The following is a 21,352-nucleotide window of genomic DNA, read 5'->3' on the forward strand; positions in this document are numbered from 1 at the left end:
CATACACTGCTTCCATGTATTAAATAAAAGCCAAGCCTAGATTTTCTTTCTAGGATACTGGCATTTAGGCAAGAGACTAAAAGGGGAGCTTTTTCAGAAGAAATTACAGATGTTCTCTGCTCCCTTGCTGTTATCACAATGAACATTTTGCTGTTGACTTTTAGAGGAGTAGACCAGGTGTCAGCGGGTATTGAAATTCTCAAGTATAGAAAACGTCTACAGATGGTTCTGCTTCTCACAGATTTGAATTTTGTAGTTCAAGTTCACCGAGGAGTCTTGGAACTGCATATTATGTGAAAGTGATGTTAAAACATGTTGCAAGTAATTACTTGAAAAAATAAACCTGTTTTTGAAAGAAAATAAAAAGAAAACAAAAAATGAAAACAGCTGTCTGACTTTTTTTTTTTTTGTGTCTGAATAAAATGTCCAGGTCCTTTTTTGTGCCTTTATACCAGGTATATGAAGATATAAATATTCTGCCCTTTTTGTTTCCCATTTGACATAAATATGTAAAGTTTTGCAGATTAAATAATCCAGCATGTATCTGCCACTTCTACAGAGCCTTCACAAGGGTCACTAGGTGTTGGAGTTTTAGCATGTTGTTTAGACCTCAAGGACATGGTTTTCTGAAACAAAGTCACCTTTGAAAACAGGACTAGTTCATTGAGGCACTAAAAACCTGGAAAACTGCAGCATCATCTTTTCAGGCATACCCTTATAATTCACTGTTTCTGTGACTCTAAGATGTTGCCTGTGAGAGTATCTGACAAAAGATTACACAGTAGCTCCAAAGGAGTCCAGATGAGATTTTCCTATTCCTCTCTTCTCCAGGCTGACCATTAAACTAGAAGCCATGACAGCCATGAAAACATTCATGCTTTGGTGTGCCAAGAAGGAATTACTTTGGCTAATTCTAACTTTCTCCTAACTGGGACTATAGAGGATATTTTGTGAGCTAAAGCAGGTGTGCAATACTCTGCACTTCTGAATCTTTGCTGTGAAAAAAAAGTGTCTCTTGCTTCTAATCCAGGTCACTAGTACGGAAGGATGGAGCAGCTCAATTAGTCAGGATTAGTCTGACCTAAATCAAGAAAGTGTGAGGGCATTGATGATGGAAAAGTAAACAGAAATAAAAGTAGGGACCTCTGGCTCTGAAGACCAGCTAAGTGTAAATAATCCATGTTGCAAAACATTATTTTCCGTACTGGTTTTGTTCTCATTAAATTCATTAATCTGGATTAGTGATAGTCGATACAAGATTTGGAAGTGTTGAAAAGGGAGTAACTTGATTGTTCAGTACACAAGCACATTAAAATTCTAAACTTTTGATACTGAATGATGTATGTATCAAAACTATGACTCACCAGGAAGTGTCGAATGCTTGCAATTACGTGGTTTATTTGTCTGAAGTACTTCTTTTAATATTGCCTTATTGGCTTTACTCCTAAACCATCCCTATCATGGGAGTTCAATCTAGTTTGTGCTTTTTGGGCTTTTTGCTTCACAGTCAAAATGTATATAAAAAGTAAAATCACAAACATGAGATTGAATCTTTTTTCCTTTAGAGCATGAATTACAATTAAAGATATACTAGATGTGAAATCAAGGTTTATATTTTTCCATTTTATAAGGAAGCATCACATGATCCTTCTAAGAATTTCCCTGGAGGCTTTGGTGCTATTTTCAGTGCTTTGCTCTAGCTGATGCTTCACGAGAGAGAGAAATTATGTTTGGGGGCTTTTATAAAGGTTTCCTGTGATATAAAGAAAAGACAAAAAAAAAAAGAAGTAGGGGGTAAGTGTGTATACATAATATAGTCCATTTTGTCTATCAATAATTTTACATGGATGAAGTCATATGTCTATATTAAAATATGGTCATGAAAAAGTATTTCTTCTTAACTTTATTGTTTTTTAATCAAAACTTTTATTTTCAACAGGCGAAATCTGCCTGGAGACAGACAGAAAGCTCTAGAAATTATGATTCCCCTTGTAGAACAGGAAGACCAAGTAGCTTCAGATATGTACTGTCTGGTTGGTCGCATTTACAAGGACATGTTTTTGGAATCTGGGTTCATAGATACAGAAAGCAGAGACAAAGGAACATTCTGGTGAGTACTGTTGTCCTGGTCTATGTTCTTTTGTTAGCTTTAGTAAAATATTCCTCAAACAAGAATATATTTAAACAGTTTTTCTTCCCAAATATTTGGCATCCTTAGGGGATAGACTGAATCTTCTAAACTTCCTTGCATATTTGTTGAGAATGAGAGATTTATGTTGTTCACACATCTCATTCTACAAAGTTCTTGAAGTGCCTCAGAGACTCGAAATTTGGGTATCTCATCAGAGTGTATTTTACTCAGTTTTCCCAAATATGATGTCTCCTGTTTAGTGAATTATTTTTAGGAATCTGGGCTGGAGAGTAACCAGTCATGAATTGATTTGCATGTCTGGAATCTGATAGATACTAGCTAGGCAGGCTTAGAGGTGCTGAGGTTTAACTCACAAGCAACATGACTGTTCCAAACTTATGCTGACAAAAGTTTTATCACCCCAGCCTCACTGTATAGTACGTGCATGTAGCAGTGGACTACAGTAGCATCAGTAGTCAAAGAAGCACGCAATGGACTAGTCAATAATAGATAAATTCTTATCCTCATTTTAGAGACAAGAATATTGGTTTTTAAAGCGCTTTTGACATGCGGTAAAACACTGTTATGTGGAAGAGGTTAAAAAATGAAGGCATGGGATGTCATCCTAGACTTCTGTCAGGATGAGCTGCTCCTCTGCATTCAGATGAGGATACAGACAATCTGCGTATATGTGTCCTGCATATCACATCTTAGCTCTGGTCTTGTGCTCATCAGCTGCCCGTTGAAGTAAATGCTTAAAATGGAAAGCTTTCTTCTTCCTTTTTTATTTATCACTTGTTTTCAGTAAACTTCAGCTTAGAACTGTCTCTTGTAAAAGATAAGATTGTTTACTGTTTATGGCCTCAGAATACAAATGCAGTTTATGACTTCTGGTCATGCTTAACAGTTTTGCAATTTTTACTGGACTTTTTAAAAGATGTTGAAATAACAGGAATGTGAAATATTATTGTCATCCCTCCTAGCATAATTTTGGTTTAAAGAAAAGTTTCATTTCCTGTAAGGCTCAAAGCCTATAAAAAACTTTTAGGGGTCTTTTGTACACACTCTATTTTGCTGATGTTATGAACAAGATAAAAAGGAAAACTGTAGTTCTGTATACAAATTTTAGGCATTATTACAGGCTAAATGAAATACTAATTACTTTTGCTATTGTACATCTTGCTTTCTCCTTGTTCATAGTGCCTTAGGAACAGATAAACTTTGATGTTGTCAAACATAATTGACCTAAGAATGATTATACCTATAACAGTGGTGAGTTCATGTAGCCATTTTAACGCATTTTGAATAGATGCATCTTAGCAGTCATGATAATCATAGCTCTGATGATGGGAAGTGATTGCAGGCATTCCAGTTTAGGAAAGGACAGAGGCTGATAGCTCCTGCACAGGGTAGGATGCTGGTCAGCCAGCCCCTAAATAATCCCTGAAGTCTCTGGCAAGTGAGACCCAAGACAGAATGCTCTGTGCACCTGCTGCCACAGAGCAAGGTGATCTCTGTTGAGTCAAGCTGGAGTTTGGCCGGAAGCTGTACCGGATGGGCCAGTTGCTTTTGGTTTGTACTTTATACTGGATATTGATTTGAGTTTCTAGTGTTAGTCATGCAGCAGGCTTGACATGCTGAAAGGTTGACTCATAACTCAGTGAAAAGCTCTTAGAAAGGAGCAGGCCTACTCTAGTGCTACAGCAGGCCACAACAGGACAAGGTGTGTGCAGGAACAAAGCCTCCATGGAAGTGCTATGTTATGTTGAGATAAAGGTTATTATCTCAGTCTTAGAGAAATGAGGATGTAAGAGAAGTATGGTGAATTGAACAAGATAATGAGAATTTGGCAGCAGAACCAAAGCATTGGCTTTGCAACAACTAGTGATGTCAAGGTACTTTGGTCTATTCCAATTTAAAAAAAAAACGAGCAACAATGTGCTTTTCTGACAATTAGAAAGCAGAATAAAAGATATCTTTCATATAAATACAAGAGAACAGATGGAAGAGTAATTATTAACTGTCACTTTCTTGTTTCACACTGACAGTGTGAATCAGACTTACCAAAGCTACCAAGTCTTTATTCATATCTTTTCACTGCTACCTCCCTAATTCAGTGTCTGCACTGCAACATTTTCTCAAATGTCAGCAACTGCAACATTTTTCCGAAAGTACAGTCTCTCCTGTATTGGAACAAAAACACTAATTTCCAAGGTTTTTTCTTCTTCTTCTGTCAATATTTGCTCTCTCCTTTTCTTATTGCATGAGAATTACAGCATGGAAGATCTCTAGGGCAAAAAAGGTAGTCCAGTTCCCAGCATCACTATGTCTCCAAGCAGACAATGCTACCTCGAGGGCTTCTCTTAGGTGTATATACTTAGAATCAGTGAGAGTGTTGTCCTGTTTGGTTGGCAGATTTTTATGGGGTTTTTTATGGTGGTTTGTGTGTGTGTGTGTGTGTGTGTTGGTTGGGGTTTTTTAAGTGAGACAAAAGTATTTTGTATGTACTTTCTTCCTCACTTTGTTGTAACTCGCAGTATGAGAGGAAATTGCAGATGATGAAAGAAAAATATCTGGTACTCTCTGCTTCTCTTGCTTTTTTTTTTTAGAGGACTAAATACTTGTCTAATGATTAAGTTCTTTGGAGGTGGGCAACTGGAGTATAAAAAGTTTATATATGTATACTTTTGACATATGTATATATGTATATACATATGTATACATATATGTATACAGGCTAAGAGAAGCCTGTCTTACAGTTTTAGAGAGCAGAGCTTATGTTAAAGGATGCAAAGTCATGAATCATTAGAGCAGAAAAAAACAACAAACAAACAAATTTAAAGCCAGCCATCTTTTTGGCCTGGTGAGATCAAAATGCCTTAGCTTTGCTTGCATGTCAAAGTGTGGTCTAGAAGCCAAATCCTTAGGTTTTGCGTAGATTGTTTTTCTTTCCTTCCTTATATACTAATCTCACAACCTGTTTAATTATTTTTGTAGTGTATTCCATTTGTTTGTCTGTATTTTTCTCATCTTTTAGAAAGTTATTTTAAACTCCCTTGCTTTTACTGTAGTGAGTTGTGTTGACTGAATCTCCTGTGCTCCTTAACTCATGTACAATAGTAGTCTTTACCTCCTACCTATGTAGGTGTTAATATGTGTGTATATACATGCAACCAAAGGTATTCTTATTCTGAAGGATAAGTTTAAAGCATTGTAGATGTGCTGTTGCTGTTGTCACAACTACTTGCATTGCTAGCATGAGGATAGTGTGTGCTGTGTTTGTTTGAAGCACCTCCACTTCTTCTAAGACAAGATTGAGGCCAGGTGAATGCCTCTGACATTTCTCTTGATTGCTCAGTTCCTCTTGAGGAGAATGAAATACAGTATAGTTCTTCCTTGTGTGAGTAGATTTATAAGGACAGTGTCAATAAGACAGTAAAGAATAAAATTTGGAGTAGCTGAAATCACAGCTAAATGTGAGGTATATTCTTGTATCACTTGCTTCTGTGCTTATGCATTTTGATATCCCTGTGTGCTGTTGTAGCAGATCTACAATAGAATCTGAGGTTTCAAGTCAATGAAAATTCATATATGAAAGATTAAATTAATGAGCTTATTAATAAATATAACTGTGAAACAGGTCTTTTACAAACTGATAGTATTATTCTGTTTTATTTGATCTGAAGGAAAATATTGTAAGGTACTGTAACTTTACTGGGATGGATGACTAGGGTCTGTGCTTGTTGTGTGGGGGGAAAGGAAATGGGAGGAGGATGTATAAATAACAGACTCCTAAAAATAACCACAAAGAATGTGTGGAAAACAGTAAAATATTTTTGCTTCCATGGATTCTTGCTGTGTAAACAGCAGATAAGCTCTTAAAGTACCTAAAACTGTAATGATGCCCGAACTAGATTGCATTATTTAGAAAGTAAACTTGAATGTTTATTTTTCTAGGTTCAAGAAGGCATTTGAGTCAGAGCCAACGTTACCAGCAGGAATTAACTATGCAGTACTCCTCCTGGCAGCTGGACATTGCTTTGATACTTCTTTTGAGCTGCGGAAAGTTGGTAATTATAACTTGCAAATTCTTGGTGAAATCACGTTCACATAGCGAAAGTACACTACCACCCACTGTTACAGGGGAAAATCTGATGGTTGTATATGAAAGCTTTGATGTGAATATTTAAGTTGCTCTCTCACACCACTGCTGATCCCACCTGACTGCAGGTGAGTGCTGTCATGAAGACCTGGTTTCAGTGTCAAGGTCTTAAATGGTTACCGGAGTTCAGTAAAAACTAGGTTTCTTTGTAAAGGCATCATTTGTGTGAAACAGGAATGCCTGAAGTGGGAATCCAGTTCCAGCTAAGCACTCTTTAAAACAAACACACACAAACCACTGTAGGGAATATGGACAGGAAGTCCATCCTAAGACTGAGGAAAATGCACTTGACTTGAGCTTGGGTTGGGTTGAGAGAAGAATCTTTCTGTTCTGATGGATTCTTAAAAGTTTCTCAATGTTCATATGTTCATGTTCAATTCTATTCATAGAATCATAGGATAACAGTGGTGTGGGTTGGAGGGACCTTTTAAAGACCACGTAGTCCAAGCCCCTTCTGTGGGCAGAGACATCTTTCTCTAGATCAGGTTGCTCAGACTGACCCTGGACACTTCCAACAAAGGGGCATTCACTTCCCTGGGAAACCTGGTCATCCTATGCTGAAATTTGAATTCTTGTGCCAGAGTAGGAGGTAAAAATATATGTTCTACATATTACATAGCATTTACAAATACTCACTTAGCTGGCCTAAGTTTAAACCAGATAGTTTAATGGAGCTGGGCTATATTTTTTGTGTAGTTTAATTTGAATCCTTCAGTTTTAAAGAAACTTCTCAATTGTGTATAGGCTACAGCCAACTAGATTTGTACAAATTAATTTCACTAATGAAATCTGTGTACTATTTTTTTGGTATCATCTTCTTATGAGTTCATCCAGTGCTGTTTTCCCTATTGTTTGTATCGAGAACATTACAGAAATTAGTGTTCATTATTACATAAGGTTACATCCCCAGCTGATGCATTATTTAGTGCAGAAGTATCCTGTTCCTTAGGTGGTTTGGTTTTTTGTTTGCCTGCCTTATGTTAACATTTAGTTAGTATCTGCTGGAAACCCTTGATATAGCAACCCTTCCTGTTAGCTACTGGTGTCCATCTTTCTTTTTTGTTACAGGGAATATTGTCAAAATACTTTTAGTTTCAGACTGACTCAGCTATGTTGAAACACGTTTTCAAATACATTTATGGTATAGACCTTGTGTGTGTCATTGGTCGTTTATTTCTTGTTGATAAGACTGTGGTCACTATTCATAGAGTCATGGAATGGAATACCGGGTTGGAAGGTACCTCAAGGATCATCTGCTACAAACTTTCTTTGCAAAGGCACAGTCTAGACAGGATGGCCCAGGACCCTGCCCAGCTGCACCTTATATATGTCCAATATCAGCAATCCACTGCTTCCCTGGGAGATGATTCCAAGGGCTGATTCTTCAAATTTTGAAAAATTTTCATCTTATGCCCAATTGGAAAGTCTCCAGCAGTAACTTGCACCTATCACCCTTCGTTTTTTCCATGTGACTTCTTGTCAGAAGGGAGTCTCCATCTTCTTTGTAGCCACCCTTTACACACTGGATGGTGATAACGCTCCCCTAAGCCGGCTCCTCAAGGCTGAACAAACCCAGCTTTTCCTCATATGGCAGGCTTCCAGTCCTTTGTTCATCTTTGTGGACATTCTCTGGACCCTCTCCAGCCTGTCCACATCTTTTGTGTATAGTGAGAACCAAAACTGAACACATTATTCCAGGACTGCCCTGGCAAGCACTGAATAGAGTGGGATAATGGCTTCTTTATCTCTCCTATTGATGCCCTTGTTGATACATCCCAACACCCCGCTGGGTTTCTTTGCTGAAGAAGCACACTGTTCACTCATATTCAGCTGCTTGTTTCTCAGGACCACCAGATCCCTTTCCACAGAGCTGCTCCCTAGTGGAGTAGATCCCAGCCTGTGCTGCACTCCTGGATTATGTTTTCCCAGGTGCAAGACCTTACAATTGTCTTTGTACAAAGTTTTTCAGATGGCTTGAGTTGTGCTGGATTCTGAGGATAATTTAGTATTTTCTTTGTCTAGGGTTAATGTTTTAAACAAAATCAGGCAAAATCGCAGAGGTTGTGTGGGAAAATGTTTTGATTTTTTTCTGTTCCTAAGTATCTCTTACATGTGTCTAATTCTTTTGATGTCATCTCTTCTTTAGAGCTCTGTGTACAAGACTGTTTTTCAGCAGGAGTTAGATTTGCCAGGCAGTGCTTTCTGTTTGGTGTCCACCCACAGCATTCTCTGTAGTACACAGAAATCAGAGAAGTTCTGCTTTCTGGTGGGGGATTAGGAGAGAAGCAAGAACAAACTGGTCAAGTTCAGTTGAGGTTATATGGAAATTATATTGCTAGGCTGGGAAAGGTGTAAGGAAGGATGTAGTCATTAACAGTTCTTCAGAGGGTGCATGAGATTGCAATTAGGAGATGCATATCTGATTACTTTGGCAATATTGGAATAACTCCAGTAAAAGTAAGAATAAATCCAAGAGAAGTTTTACCAATCTGCATCAGATCAGAAAATTTGCCTTCTAAAAGTTCCTACCTGTACTTGTCAGATAATAGTTCACAACTAAATGAGCAAATGGAGCATTAATAAAAACCCTCCTTCTATTTTCTGGGTAGTATTGCTTTCTTAACCATACGAAGGACTTTGAGACCAGAACAGAAATGCTGTCTTCTGCATTGACAGTTATGATCTCTGCAGGCTGTGCAACTTTGACACACAAAGGATCCCGTAATGTGAATTGTTCTGTCAATATTTGAGCAAGGAAAGCAGTTTATTTATAAAGCCTTCATAGTAATATCTAACTGGTAATATCTACTTAGTGTATCTCATTTTTGTCACAAGCTGTGGGTATATTCTTGGTGTTATAAAAACAATGGCTTTTCTGGCATTAATGGTTCCTCTATTTTGGCTCATTTGTTTTAAAGGCAAAATATTTTTGATAAAATATACTGGAATTCAGCTGCTGCTTTTTTTCCCTCCCCTTGTGAATGCCAAGTTTATCATGAAAGAAGAGAATGTCTTGACTTTGCCTGGATTTTCTTATACTCTCAAGAATCTTTTAAAGATGGTGAAATAAAAATAAACTTACAAAAGGGAAATTATACAAGGAGACCATAAATTCAGAATTAAATTCTTGAAGGTTCACTTTGCAAGTTTCCAAAACAATCCTTCCCCCACAAGTTCTTTAAATTGGAGTTACAGTCTTTTGAACCTATTGCTAATGTCATCACACAGCAACTGCATCTCAGGGATAAGTAACTTGCCTTTCAGGGATGAGTAATTTTGTAGATGAGCTTTGCAGAGGATGGTCAGCAAACCACAGTGAGTTTTAGCACCAAGTACTTCACCTTTCTCAGAAGAACTTGATGAGAGGGTGATGTTGTCTTCTCTAAGGTAATAGGATCCACTTCACAGAATACTTGGGTAAAACTTCCATTTTATTCAAGTTACATAACAGTAATGATTCCTAAACTCGGTGTCCTCAGGTATCATAACTGCTACACATCCATCCATTGTCCCACTATCTTCCTGTAAGTCTCCCTTACTGAGCTGGGACTCAAAATGGTTGCTGTCACCAGTCCTACCCTCCTGACGAACACCTCTCCCTGCCATGCCAGTAATGCCAGTCCCTCTCCATGTGAGTTGTACTTTTCATCAAACCCACACCCTCAGTTTGTACCTCCCTTTAGCTCTGTTCCCACGTCTGGAGCACAGAAGGGCTGTGATGGGTGTCTTCCTGCAGGTGCAGTAAACCATGGCAGAGCATGTCTGCCTGTGAACCAGAGACTGGTGCTGCTGCTCGCTGTGACAAATAGCTTGTGATAGCTCGTCAGTGGCCACTGCAGCTGTGTGTGCCACCGCTCAGTGCTTAGCAAAGGCCCTGTGCACAGCTAAATTCCTCCCTTCCCCCTTCCTCTCAGCAGAGGCACATCCAACTGAAATGATCCACGTATCCTTGTGATACCAGTTCCCTACATCCCTTGTGATGAGGTCACATTAAAAACCAGTGGAAGTTAATAGGTATCTGTCTTTTCTTGTGTGTTGCTATCACATGCATGCAAATGCTTTAGACATTCTAGTAGAGCCCTGTGGCCTTTGAAGATATTGCTGAGGAGTGTTACTCTAAAGTCCTGGGGGAGATTAATTTTTTCCATTTACTGTGTTTTATGGATAGCATTCAGGTTTTGTTCTCTAGAAACCAGCTAAAGTTGAACACTTTCAGCACAAATTCCCCCTCCCTGTTCTCCACTGACGAGTGCAGGTATACACCTTCAAGCAGTCTCTTTGACCGTGAATGTGTGTAGCACCCTGTCGTAAAGCCTTGCAGAGATGGTCACCATGGCACCTTGTGGAGTTGCTGGAGGTGATGTACACTGCGACATTTCTCAGGCAGATCAGAGATACTTTGTAACATCTATGGCATTGTTTTTCTCTTCAGGAATAACAAAAACTTATTTCCCAAGAAGCAAGCAAATAATGTTGTTTATGATTAAAGTACTATTTTGTTCTGTGTATTACTCAAGCATGGCAATTTCTTGTTAGCAAGAAAGCACAAAGTGCGAAATACAGATGTGAAATAAACTATAGGCCACTTGGATACAATTTCACGTTTTAAAAGCTTTTATTACCTGACTTGATGTCATAAAAATGTGAGCAATGTGATAAAACAAGATAAACTTTGTAGGCTGAAGTGTAGCTTATATAACGATACCTATTTTGATAATATTTATTGCTGCTCCCACCATGAAGTTTAGTCTGCTAGCTACTCAAGGAAGGTTAAGGAAAAAAACAAGATCAACTGTTGCATTGAAATTTCTTCTGAATACTCAGCCCAAATATCAAGGACAATGGAAGATGATGTGGGAGGGAAACTGTCATAGTGGAGTAGTGTGGGAAAAGTGAATTAAAGACTACAATAGTGAAGAGGCTTGTTGTGTAAGCTGCAAATTGTTTTTTATGCAGGGGATGGTGCAGCATATCTCATGTTAGCTATATGTAGCAGCTCATATGAACTAAAACTCATCCTGAAGGCCACAGGGGAGCCTGTAGTTCTCAGCAAACTTAGCAAGTCAAAATAAAACCTGAGGCTCTCCGTAGTCTTGAGTTGCTGAGGGACTTGCGAATATTAATAGATGTCTTTCATTGGGGTAGGACTTGCGGCAGTTAAAAGAACATCACTGCTGGAAGAAGCCCAGTGGATCATCTGTTCCTTCTGCATGGGACCTTGTCTATAAAGGTAAGTTTGGGGCTTGGGGCTTGTAAGTCAAAAAAACAAAGCAGAAAAAAACATAATAGGTGCCTTATTCAGCATCTGTTAAGTTTTTGCAGCTATGTTGTGTAGCCTAAGGCCCCAATTTACCTTTACAGATGAGGTCCATGCAAGAACATAGGTAATCTGACTGTGGCCTTGTCCTGACAGTGATGTCTTAAAGTTCCTTTCTTGAGAAGCCTATAGGAAGAGGGGGTGGGGAAAAAAAGTATTCTACCACTTAGGGTGTTTGGAAGGCATATAACATTAACTGGTAAGTATTATTTCCATCTTATTTTATCAAAATGGAGAGGGTATAGTAGTGCAAGCAATTAATAGATTTTGAATAAGGGAAATGGTTATTTTAAAATTGCATTAATACAAATTCTTGTCACTTGTTATTCTCTTTGCTACAGGAGTAAAGATCAGCAGCCTGCTTGGTAAAAAGGGGAGCTTGGAGAAACTGCAAAGCTATTGGGAAGTGGGATCTTTCTTGGGGGCCAGTATGTTGGCTAATGATCATATAAGAGTGATCCAGGCTTCAGAAAAGCTGTTTAAACTAAAGGCACCAGCATGGTAAGGTGATAAACAAGGCCGTGTACATTGCTATGTTTTAAAACATTGGACTCCTTCAGCTTTCACATTAGGCACTGTATTCAGCTGTCAGGAGATGTGTTTTGTGCTTTTTAACAGATTTTGCTGTGTGTGCATTGTACTGCACTTTTATCCAGAGAAGGGACTCTCTTCCCCTTTTGCCCTTATTCAAGGGTAGATCTGATATGGGTCTTTAGTTTGATGTGTGAGAAGGGCAGATTCACCATTGACTTCAGGCCCTTCTGAGGGCAAAGGGGAAAGGAGGAGTTGCTTGCAGCTACATTGCTGAAGAGAAGTGGTAGTCAATTGTGAGTTTAGTCATAATAGCCTGAAGGTTTTGGGGAATGAAGACAGCTTAGCTGGAGAGGCCTGGCTGTACTTTTAAATACTGTTAAGGATATGGCACATACCAGTTGTTTTAGGAACTGAATACAAATGAGCTGTATGGTGCAAGCTGCATCTTGTAGCGATTGAGAAGACTGCAAATCAAAGTCCAATTAACAGTAAGGTTATAAATCCAGGGTTAAAGGCAACCCTGTAGATTCAACATCTGTTATGCAAAGGCCAAGAAATGTGTGCTCTGACAGCAGGTTCCTGACACCTGCTTTGGATATAGGCAGCACTTAAGGACTGGTCACCAAATCATTAAGGGCTGGGATCATCTTAGCTGGGGAGAACCAAGACTCCTTTCTGACTAAAAAAGTTGCCACTCTGCTAATTATAAGAGTGAACATCACAGCATATGTATTCTTATCTTTTTATAAAGGATAGAGTGTGTCTCCAGAAGGTGATCAGACAGATGCTAAAATATGGAAATGCTTAACTTCTGTGTTGACATAACATAGAAACTGTCAAAATTAAAAACTCTAATTTTCTGACAAAATGGATTTCATAAATGCTATTTACAGTGTATTTATTTGCAAGGTTTTCCATTTTTACTATGTGTATATTTTACTAAGAAGCTGGATTGCACTCTCTGGAAGTCTCCTGGTAGAATTTTCTGGAGTTTATGAATGCCTGGTTGTCAGGATTTTATGTACCCCAGTGCCTTTGGGGTTTAAGCCTGTGGATTAAACTCTGAAAATACAGCTCACTCATTTGTGCTTCATGAAAAATTTCTCCTGTGGGCAATTCCTTCCCAGTCTGTTGCCTGCTTTATAGCAGGGCCCACTCGGTGCAAATAGGAATAGACACAGTACCTTAGGCCAGCTATCCTGATGGTCTAAGAAGGATGATTAGAAATTGCACAGCTATGGAAATATTCACTAAAGACCCTCTGAGGGTGAAACAAACATTTCCATTAATAGCCTAATTGTGATGAAGTGATAGCAATGATAAATCTTCTTTTAGCATGTATAGCTCACTGCTGTAGTATTCATAAAAATTGCGTGAGCTTATGTTTACAACCTTCTTTTTCAAAAATGCGAAGAGAAAGCAATGTTATCAACAAGCCCCATAAATCAGCCCCAGAAAGTAGAACAACAGAGAGAGTGGTGAACTGCATTGAGGGAAAACATTCAGCACTGCTGTTGTCCTTCCCTAGCAATGCTGAAAGACTGCTTAGCATAGCTGTTGTCATCTTTGTAGGATAATCAGTTCAAGAAGCATCATGTTTTAGAAATCTGTGTTAAATAATTGCCTATGCAGACACAATATAGGAGATAGAACAGTGTAGAAAGTTAAACTAGTGGACTTTTCACCTGAGTTTTTATTTTAAGTAGGTCACTACTGAAACAAGTTGGAAATAGGCTCAGTTTGGTCCTTAGGTAGAGGATTTAGTTATTTTGTAATGTTTTCGTGGTTTAGGATTATATGGTATCAGGAATATGTGCAGGAAGGAATGTTCCAGGACTCTTTTATATTTCAGTTGCCTCATTTAGCAGCTGTTTCTAATTGGGAATTGTTATTATGAAAAGCAATCCTAGAGAAGCAAAATATTACTTGGTGTTGCAATGGTGAATAGTTCAGTTGTGATTAACAGCAGAGACATTACTGCTTACAAGCTGTATTGAGTTTTCTGTCTGTGTATGCTTGGATGGTCACAGGTACCTGAAGTCTATTGTAGAGACTATTTTGATATATCAGCATTTTAAGAAACTGACTCCAGAACACCATACGGCCAAACAGGAACTTGTGGATTTCTGGATGGACTTCCTTGTTGAAGCCACAAAGACAGATGTGACTGTAGTTCGATTTCCAGTAAGTAGCTGGTTTTTTGGGTCTTGGGGACACTTTTTGGTAGTTTTTTCGGGGTCTGGGGTTTTTTTTAAACAAATTGTGATGCAAAGGAAATGAGCACAAAAACACTGTATCTGTTTAGGTGGCCAGACAATAAACTGCTCGTCCAGAAGAAATGTATTTGGCCTGCATTTTAGATTGATTTTAATTGAATTCATATGGGTGCAACAGGATTGCACAGTGTACTCCATAAAAAAGTAAGGAGGAAAAAAGTCAAGATAGAATTTTGCTATTTATTGTTTGCTACCATACTTCTAAAGCAAACATTTACAGTGTATTCCACGTGGTAATATATTAACTATACTATGCTTTGAAGGAAAGATATTTAATTAATTTCAGTCTTTTTCTAGCTCAGCAGCCTTTGTGTACTCTATTGCCAATTAAGACTGTGCCCTGTTAGAGATTAAAAATCAGCCCAAACAGTCCGAAATGTATTGTTCCAGCTACTAGAAAATGCATTTCAACAACATTGCACTATAAGTGTGTATATATATGTTTATTTCTGATTTCTTCCACAAAAGTTTTGCTGAGAATTTTTATTAGATGCCCCAGTGCTGTACCGTGTCCTGAAAGTATAATGTAAGAAGGTCTATGTTTGCTGCACGTATCAGCTATATATGTCCAGGAAATAATGTCTTGGGTATTCCTTTTAGCAAACCATCAGCAAAAACAGCTTTTTGTTTTAAATAGCACTTGCTGTTGCCTCCCAGATAGTTAAAGTGCATACAGGTTGTTTTGTACAGTTCTTTTACCTTCCATGTGTAGATGTGATAATAAACCATAAGTAAGACTTCAATGTTGAACAGCAAGAGCTTGAGGCAACGAGAGACTGTCTAAGGAGTCTGGTTTTCCTTTTCTGAGGAGAACAGGTAGAAAGTTTTGCAGGGGAACAAAAGATATTTTGAGTCTTCTGGAGTTTGTACAAGACAAGGCCATAATCCTTTTGGATTTTAGATGATGAAATAGTTCAATTAGATACTTAAAGCAGACTCTGACTTATAAAACTGTCCAAGTAAAATGGTTTGAATTTTTATTAATATTAAGAGGCAAAACAAAGCTGATCACTGCATTAGTGTGAGCCAAAAGATAAACCCAGTGTCCACCCGGTTTGATGGTGTTGTACAGGAAGTTGGTTGGAGCATGGTGCTGATAAGGCCAAGGTCATGGCTTTGATCCCTGTATGAACCCAGTGATCCTTCTGGGTCCCTTCCAACTCAGACTATTCTGTGATTTTGTGACTACACTGGTGTTGCAGACAGACATGTGATTTCTCATAATACAAAAATTCTCTTTGTGCCTGTTCAGAATGAAAATCACACAGTTCAACAAGTCAACAAAATGAAAATTAGCAACTTTCTTTTCCCCCCCTTCTCCCAGATCACAATTAATTTATTCTAAAAGAAGCTTTTTTCATATTTCCTTATTGTGAATGGTTCTGAGAGCTTGAACTTAAGAGCTCCACTGTCCCTGGGTACTAGCTTAGCTGTTAGTTACTCACTTATCTGGTAGCATCAGTGTCATCATCCTCTCTTTGGCCTTTAGAGGAAGAAAGGACAGTGCATGGATAACTTGTTGTAGGATAAAGACCGCAGTTTGTGAGATGGCTTAAACCAGATTTTACAAATTGTAAGTGTCTGGAGATGCCAAGCAACACATTTTAATTCACACTGGTTATCATTTACAGAGTAAATGTGTAGGTACTTTTCGGAATTTAGCCCTGCACTGCTTCCAGTATATCTGTGTGCTTACCAACTCTGAAGGAGGAGATATGGCGTAGATTTCACTCTAAGCCATGGCTCTCTCCAAGACTTTCTACTTGGGTGTTTATATACATTTTAAAATAGGTGTAGACCAACTTGCTCTAGTCAATCATTATTGCATCCCATCTCTTTTAAATTATACTTCTAGTTTTTATTTCACTTATTCCATTACACTTTCTATACTTTTTAGCTGTCAGCCTCTTGAAGTGGTTCTTGTTGCTTTTGAGAAAATCATTTGATCTACTTTTGGTTTGGCTACAGGTCACGGTGGTCTAAATCAAAAGCAGTTCAGTTTAGGTTAATCTGTTTCTCTGATTTGCCTAAATATGCTTCTACCAAAAGATGATAAAGTTGTACCGTGGATCTTCTCCACATGGGAGATAGACATTCTAGGGTAGCATTGTAGGAGACTGAATTGTGACAGAAAGATTTCAAAACCTGGCATTTTTCAAAAACATAATTTGAAAAATTGATACATGCTACCCATTGACACTTAACAGCCTTATATAAAAAAATTAAAGTTGGCTTTTTTTTTAAATCTTAAATTACTGTCAGCCACACTAAACTAGCTCAGTACCTAAAATTTTGCTTTTCATTGTTTCATTATTTCTCCTGTTTTTCCTGCTATGGTGTGACTAGAGAAATAGTTTTAACAGATTTCAATACCTTTTGAAGTTCTACTGGTTTTGCACTAACTATTAAAAATTATTTTCTCTACAAGGTTTTAATATTAGAACCAACAAAAATCTATCAGCCCTCATATCTCTCCATCAACAGTGAAGCTGAGGAGAAGACGGTATCCATCTGGCACGTGCTGCCTGATGACAAGGTATGTCTGTAGTTTCAACTTTTTTCATGATTTAAAAGTATGCATGGTACATAAGGCATGTAACATGTGACCAGTTGCATCTAATTATGATTCTGGAAAGTAGAAAAGTGTTTTAGTAACACACAGGAAGATGCTGAGATGTATTGCCGTGCTTAAGATTGTCCCAGTTTTCAATGGATCTTTTGTTTCCCCTCATTTTTCAAAGTAACTTGCATCTTCCTTCAGGTTGTTTTAAGCCTTTGTATAATATACAACATGTCTTTTGCTTAAGATTTCATAAGTAATTTACAATTTACTGTCATCATACCAATAATGCAGCAGAAAATTGCTTATTCTTCCAGAACTATCATCTTCCCGTACTTACAGTTTTATGTGTCAGCTGTGATAAATACTCCTTTAATATGAAAGTAATAGAGACTGACATGTTAAAATGGGAGCAGAATCAATCAAATGCCAAAGAAGCACTTGGCAGAAGGATAGATAGATGCTCTAGAAACTGAAAATTCTGGGATGTCCATATGTCAAGGTGTGAGATAGCCAGACATATTTGGAAAGGAGCTTAGAAAATCCGGAGATGGAAGTGGAGAGGAAAACCTGGAACGGTTATTACAGTCTGGGATGCTTAGGAAGCAAAATGTTGGTAGGAGGGAAGACAAGGAGCATGTCATAGAACCTTGGAGAAGGATGTCAGCACAGGAACATGAAGGAGTATATGAAGAGTGAGCGGAGACTGAGTCAGCTGGAGGCAAAACACTGGGGGTGCTGTGATTTGTAAGAGCTGTTCATTCTTCCATGGCACCATTTTGTTTGGCTGCAGGATAGGGCAATGAAGACCTGTTTTTCATAGAATCTGTAATCATAGAATCATTTAGGTTGGAAAAGACTTTTAAGAACACCAAGCCCAACCAATAACCTAGCACTGGCAAGTCCAATCTTCAGCTTTCCTGCCAGTTGTCTAAAAGGAGAAACATTTTTGAACGCAAAATACAGTGAGGCTGTACTGCTTAGAATTTTTGTTGTGAGTTCATGAGAAAACGTAAATGGCAGCTGAAACAGCATATTTAGAGAGCAAACTGAAATGTTTGCCTAGACCAATACATTTCTATTTATTTGTGGTTTATTCTGACTGGTGTTTTTTGAAGTTGGCTCAGGCTCTGAGAATAATTTAAAAAATAAATTTATGTAATTCTTAGGCAAAATAAAAATTTACCATACAGTAAATAATTATTTGCCAGAACTACAGACTTAATCTTGCTATTCTAAAATACCTGTTCTGAAAGTATTCCTGTATTCAGAATATATATTCTATTTAGAGATTACTTGCACATGCATTTTTTTTCTTTTGTGGACTTTTTTGTGTGTATATTTAGTTCACCTCCAAACAATACTTTGCCTTCTGTTAAGTGGCTTAACTGAAGTGTAAGAAGGAACGACGGACTAGAAGGAATTTTCTGAACTGTTGAGTCCTCTTCACCTCTGTTGCAGACAGTCTTCCCATAAAATGTTTCACATAAAGTGATTGAGCTCTTTCTGAGTATCAGTATAGGTTTCACGGTTGACCAGTCATGCTGAAAAGTGGTTTGAGAATTCCACTGCAACTCTAGAAGAGCCAAGAGTGGAATATTGCTGGTGAAGTAAAAAAGAGTTACTTTAAATCTTCTAGTTTTCAGTCTGAATTTGTTGACATTTTATACACATTTGTTCTTTTGCTAACAGTGTTTATATTAAGTGGTTCCTTTTTCTCTCTGATATTTACCTGACAGTATTTTTAAGGAGAATCCTAATATCTCTTAGTGTAGGGTTTTTGTGTAGGTTTCTTTTTAAGCAAAACAAGTAGGCTTGGTGTAGTGGCCACACATAGCACCTCATTGCCATGACTTCCCATGTTGCAGTTTGAGTTAACCTTACTTGAGCATGTGCACTCATATTCCAAAAAGTGTATTCCATGGTGCATTCATTTATCATTTAGCTACTGGGATTTTTTTTTTGATACATTCAGCAATGGCATTTTTCATAGCTGTGTCATTTGACGGCCCAGTTACCCTCTGGTTGGGAGAAGGATTTGGATGTATTAGTCTACACCTGTTTGGTGTTTAGAAGATAGGTGTTTCTTTATAGCACGTTATACATTTCTTTCCATTTTCCCCTTCTCCTTCCTGATGTGAGGTGTGTGTGTATTTTCTGCAGAATAGTGTTTCCGTGTTTCTGTCCTAGTGTTAATCATTGGCATTAGACATTAAGTGCACTCCCTAGTACTTTTGCTCTGGCCAGAATCCTTACTGTGGTGAGCTTATTGAGTAGCCAGAAATCTGATTGATGCTCTGTGCCCTGTGAGCCACCATACCCTTTGAAAGAATGCAATGGGCAATTTGGTAGTTGCCCCTTCAGCTGTACAATTATAGTCTGTTGCAATTTGTCAAAGTCGTTAGAATCCATCGGAAATTTTACAGGGAGAAAAGGGACTAGAAAAATTTGGAGACTCCACCTTCTTTTTCTGCTGAATATAACCAGTATAATATTTGTCTTTGCTAAGAGATTTTGTGAAGGATAAGGATGTATTATCTGTCAGTCTACTGCCCAGGGGAGACTCATACTTCGATCCTTAGTAGCCTGAAAACAAGCATTTTAGGGGCTGATTAACAAGAAAAAACACCTATCTCTACTGCAAGGGCATGTTAGCTGGGTTTGGAAACTTCTTCATCTATCCAAGTTCAGTCTACCAACCTTAGGTCTGTCAGAGCTTTAGCAATTCATGCTTCAGATTTCAGTTCATTTTGGCACATAAATTAATGGTTCTACTTGTTTTCCAGAGTTCAGTCAGTGCTCCAAGAGTAAGATCTGTGAGTTACAAAGTGTATGAACTTCCTTTCACGCACAAAGAAGCTGAATTTCCATTTCAAATCCAAACTGAAACTCAGTGGAGCCTGCAGCTGGCACTTTTGTGCTAAATAGACAAACGACAGTCATAGGATAAATAATGTAGCCTCTTTCTTTTCTATTGCTTTTTAGCAATATATTTTAACATTTATGTTTTTAATAATACTGAGTTTAAGATAAACAAGTGCCTAGAAAAATCAGACAGCATTTTATTTTGTAGAATGCACATTACCTTTGCCTTGCAGTTCCCTAATTTTAGCAGCCCTTCCCGCATGGGGTTAGAGGAATGCAGCAGTGCTCTTTGTAAGTTTGAAACAGAACAGCCTGTCTCTGTTTTGCTTTGGCTTCTGAATCCATTTTGAGTTTTGTTTTGGGTAGTTGATGATTTTTTTGCCTAACCAAAGAACAGATGCTGAATTTGGATAGCATGCCTGATCTATTTACTCCAATGTATTCAAAACTTGGCAAGATCATGAAGGGATGTAACTTTTATGTTACTTCATTGCTTGAGAACTTCGTGTGGTAATTAAGATTTAAGAGATTAGTTGCATGTAGGTGACAGGTAAAAAATGAATACTAATGTTTCTTGTTATGTTTCGTGAGCATTTCTGTGTCTCAGAACGTGTATTTTAACTTATTTAGATTTTAGTTTATTCCCAATAGTGGGAATTGGACAAGCACCAATAGCTTAGCTCTGAAGAGAGTTTCTAAGCATGGAAAATTGGAAACTAGTAGATTTTGTATATGAAGGGAATTGTAAAAGACTAGGCAGAAACCCCTCCTCATTAGCATAGGGATTGAGTTGATCTTCCTTCATGCAAGAGAACGAGGCAACTCAAATAACAGTTTCACACAGACGCCATAACTAGCATCAGTTAGTACTTCCACTTCAAGATGCAATTTCATCTTTTCCTAATATCAAGCTGCTCTCCTGTTCCTTACTCTGTGAGAGAACCCCTTACCCCATTTAACATTGAAGAGATATTGAAGTTACCGCTTTGTACTTTATAATAGTTGTGAAACCTGTGCATCAAGAAAGATGTTTGCTTGTATTTGTGGTCCATTGTGTTAGGCATTTCATATTAGCATCACAACCTTTAATGTGATTTGAGCAGGAAGGAAAGAATTACAGAGGTGGAAAAAGTTGATGTAGGTCCTTATAGAAAGCTGTTATAGCTGGGAGAGCAATTTCCACTGTCATCTCCTGCGCATTGTGCAACTATTTCAGTGGTGTATCTGTTCTGACTTCTGTATATTTCACTATTAGTTTTGTAAGCTACACATTCTCGAGTCTTCTTTTGGAATGCATTTGATTATGTGTCTGTTTGACACTATGCCCTTGCTCAGATCACTAAAATGCCAAATGAAATTCAGCTGCAGAAAGCAAAGGTTCTTCAAATATGTGGCTCATTGTGATGGGATCCCAGTGTTGCCAGGGCTGTGACGTGGTGTAGTTCCACCTTTTCCTGAAAGGAGAATGTTTTCTTTAGCAGATACAAAAGGCTTCTGTTTGCTGCAG

General features: G+C 38.1%; 1 protein-coding gene across 3 annotated transcripts in view; it reads left to right on the plus strand.

The window, feature by feature from the left end:
* The window catches only part of MAP3K5 (mitogen-activated protein kinase kinase kinase 5), a 100,108-nt gene that overhangs the window by 43,961 nt on the left and 34,795 nt on the right, over positions 1 to 21,352 (plus strand). For all 3 annotated transcript variants that reach the window (XM_048296083.1, XM_048296085.1, XM_048296086.1), the window contains exons 7-11: positions 1,940 to 2,110; positions 6,089 to 6,201; positions 11,952 to 12,111; positions 14,175 to 14,328; positions 16,849 to 16,956. In XM_048296083.1, coding sequence (XP_048152040.1) covers positions 1,940 to 2,110; positions 6,089 to 6,201; positions 11,952 to 12,111; positions 14,175 to 14,328; positions 16,849 to 16,956 — 706 coding nt within the window. The remainder of the gene's footprint in view (positions 1 to 1,939; positions 2,111 to 6,088; positions 6,202 to 11,951; positions 12,112 to 14,174; positions 14,329 to 16,848; positions 16,957 to 21,352) is intronic.

The sequence above is a fragment of the Corvus hawaiiensis genome, chromosome 3, assembly GCF_020740725.1.
Source record: "Corvus hawaiiensis isolate bCorHaw1 chromosome 3, bCorHaw1.pri.cur, whole genome shotgun sequence".
Lineage (NCBI taxonomy): Eukaryota > Metazoa > Chordata > Aves > Passeriformes > Corvidae > Corvus > Corvus hawaiiensis.